Genomic DNA, 3226 nt, shown 5'->3' on the forward strand with positions numbered 1-3226 from the left:
GAGTAGTGGGCCTACAGTCACTGAGACAACATATGTTGATATCAGGCTGAAGCAGGACATCTGGAACAAGAGGAGAGAAAAATAAAACGTAGCTCCTCAACTACTTTCCTCATTTAGATGTGACAATAACATGACATGTGACAGTGGTAGTGATTAGAGACGTTCACTGAGATAATACTCACATACAAAAGCCTTCTGGGATATTTAAGTCGTATTTGATTCCTACTTGACTGAGTGATCTATTTAGTAAAGCAGACTGACAAGTTAAACAGTCATCATGAGAGGTGCAGAGGAAGTTGTATGAATGAAGGAAATCAGTTGAATATAATTATAATATGTTGATATTTCCTGAGCAGATCACTGTGAGTCCAGGAAGGAGATATAATACATGGACAAAAGTATGTGGAACTCAGCAGTGAGTTTTACAACAGAGGATTATTTTTACGCTCTACGTGGTTCAGCCCTCGACTGTCTGTTCTGTGAGCTTGTGTTGCTCCTAGACGTGCAAAGTTAAAAGTCACTGAGATCTTCAGTAAGAACATTTTACTGTCAATGTTTGTCTATGGAGATTGCATGACTGTGTGCTCAATGTTATACACCTGTCAGCAACAGGTGTGGCTTAAATAGCCGAAACCACTAGTGTCCACAAACTTTTGGCCATATAGTGTATCTTGTTATATTACCTGAGCAGATCACTGTGAATCCAGGAGAGAGATCATAACTTCTCCAACACTCCCTCAGTGAAGACTCAGACCCAGAACAGGAAACTCTAAACCCTCTAGTGGTGTTTCCAGGAAGAACTGAAACTGTGGAGCCACAACCCAGCTGTCTACAAACTACTGCAGCTACATCGTCCCAGTCTTCAGTTCCCACAGTCCTCCACTCTCCCTGGTCGGACCGCTCCACTTCACCAGCACAGCGACTGCCTCCTCCCACCAGCCTCACATCATCAGGCTCTGAGAAAAGAAAAGAGAGAGACAGTAATCTTGCTATTTTCTCACTAAAACACACCTATTATGTCTCTCATATTCTTCACTCCAGGTGAGAAACAATGTTGATTGAGTGACAAACTGTTTCTTACCTGAGCAGGTGAGTCCAACAGCATTACCTGGTAGGCAGGTGTTGTTCTCTCTGTCTGAGGTGTCACAGTCCAGGAGAAGGGACTCATTACCTTTACACTGGAACTCTTTATCCCAGGTCTGACCCTCACCTTCTCCATAGAGCCCCCCCTGTAGAGCTGCAGGAGCCCCACAGCCAACATCCCTACAGACTACCTCTGCATCCTGCCGGTCAAAGTCAGCTTCACACACTGAGGCCCAGGACTGATTGGACTTCACCTCCACTCTCCCAGAGCAGAGACCAGCTCCACCCACAAGCCGCACAGACTCTGGAGAAAAATAGTTGGTTGAACATTCAATCAGTTTGTTGATGACACTGTCAAGGACTAAACACAAATATGTTGGATAAAAGATTGTAGTTTGCTATGTTTGATACTGTAAGAGGTAGAAATGGGTTCTTAGTCCCTCAGGATCGGGTTGGGAATAATGCAGGCAGGAGACAGGAATAAGTTCACTTCACTTTATAGAAAATAAACAGCTGGACATCCATCAGGCAGCTTCACTTCAGTACCATCTGAACTACAATGATCTGCCCATGAACATCTCCCATAAACCAATATGACAAACACAAATATAATGTTTAAATACATCTGACATCTCTCCCTCTATTTAAATGAAATAAAAACACATAAAACATGATACATGGTAATATTGTATAATGTATAAATAAATCTCTCAATATGACCAGTCTCTTACCTGAACAGGTCACATGACGATAATATTCACCATTACAGCCACCAGGATATATTTCTGTGATGTCACACTGTCTAATAGAAGACTCATCTCCCCTGCAACCATATATATATAGTCTGACTCCTCTTCTTCCATCTTCAATCAGAACTCCAGATTCAGCTACAGGATTCCCACAGTCCAGCTCTCTACACACAACCTTGGCCTCTTTCATTCTCCACCACCCAGGACATAGACTCAACCACTTTCCTCTGTAGAAGACTTCCACTGTCCCAGAACAGGAAGTGGTCCCATCCACCAGTCTGACTGATTGTTCAGCTGTAAACAGCAGAGAGGAAAACACAGTGGTGAGGACAGATGATGACAGTGATTGTGTTATTCTAACAGCAGTAATGCTTTGTGGTTGACAAGTATTAGTAGTTCCATAAAACACTACTTGTTATTGGGGTTTAGAATGGTTTGTATGGACACGTGCATTTCTCCATGTGGGATAATAAAGTTGACTAATATTGAACTGCTATAATCACTGTAGATTTATACTCTACCTACCTGGTGGACTGACGCTTTGAGCCTGGAGATCTGAGGAGAAAGAGAGAGAAAGAGACAGAGAGAAACAAAGGAGAAAGGGAGGAGTCAGAGGAAGAGAGAGACAGAGGTTAAATGAACATCAACATGACATCAAAATAGTCTAGTCACTTTACCCTGCCGTCATGTACATATCTACCTCAAATACCTTATTATTATCTATCCTGATGTCTAGTCACTTTACCCTGCCTTCATGTACATATCTACCTCAAATACCTTATTATTATCTATCCTGATGTCTAGTCACTTTACCCTGCCTTCATGTACATATCTACCTCAAATACCTTATTATTATCTATCCTGATGTCTAGTCCCTTTACCCTGCCTTCATGTACATATCTACCTCAAATACCTTATTATCTATCCTGATGTCTAGTCACTTTACCCTGCCTTCATGTACGTATTGGTGCATTAGGAAAGTATTCAGACCCCTTGTCTTTTTCACATTTTGTTAAGTTACAGCTTTATTCTAAATGTAATTTTAAAAAACATCCTCATCAATCTACACACAATACCCCATAATGACATCACAATACCCCATAATGACATCACAATACCCCATAATTACATCACAATACCCCATAATGACATCACAATACCCCATAATGACACAGAAAAAACAGGTATTTAGAAATGCTTGCTAATTTATTAGAAATAAAAAACAGAAAAACACTATCGTTCAAAAGTTTGGTGTCACTTAGAAATGTCCTTGTTTTTGAAAGATAAGCACATTTGTTGTCCATTAAAATAACATCAATTTGATCAGAAATACAGTGTAGAGATTGTAAATGTTCTTTCCTCTTCTCCACCTTTCCTGTTTTCCCTCTTCTCCC

At 40.8% G+C, this 3226-nt stretch overlaps 1 protein-coding gene across 1 annotated transcript; it reads right to left on the reverse strand.

Annotated features, from left to right (window-relative positions):
- Positions 1 to 41: 41 nt before the first annotated feature.
- Positions 42 to 2520, reverse strand: LOC139402775 (CD5 antigen-like). The gene is made up of 5 exons (XM_071146696.1): positions 2510 to 2520; positions 2358 to 2387; positions 1082 to 1434; positions 776 to 956; positions 42 to 60 (listed from the first exon to the last, which is right to left on the reverse strand). The coding sequence occupies exons 1-5, from the start codon at positions 2518 to 2520 to the stop codon at positions 42 to 44; spliced, it is 594 nt and encodes a 197-aa protein (XP_071002797.1).
- Between the last annotated feature and the right edge of the window lie 706 nt (positions 2521 to 3226).

This window comes from Oncorhynchus clarkii, unplaced genomic scaffold, assembly GCF_045791955.1.
Source record: "Oncorhynchus clarkii lewisi isolate Uvic-CL-2024 unplaced genomic scaffold, UVic_Ocla_1.0 unplaced_contig_1599_pilon_pilon, whole genome shotgun sequence".
Lineage (NCBI taxonomy): Eukaryota > Metazoa > Chordata > Actinopteri > Salmoniformes > Salmonidae > Oncorhynchus > Oncorhynchus clarkii.

Coding starts and splice junctions, on each gene's coding strand:
- LOC139402775 (XM_071146696.1), bottom strand. Junction 1,435..2,357: donor TCAAAGCGTCAGTCCACCAG/GTAGGTAGAGTA, acceptor AGTCCTTGACAG/TGTCATCAACAAACTGATTG. Junction 957..1,081: donor TGTTGGACTCACCTGCTCAG/GTAAGAAACAGT, acceptor TTCTTTTCTCAG/AGCCTGATGATGTGAGGCTG.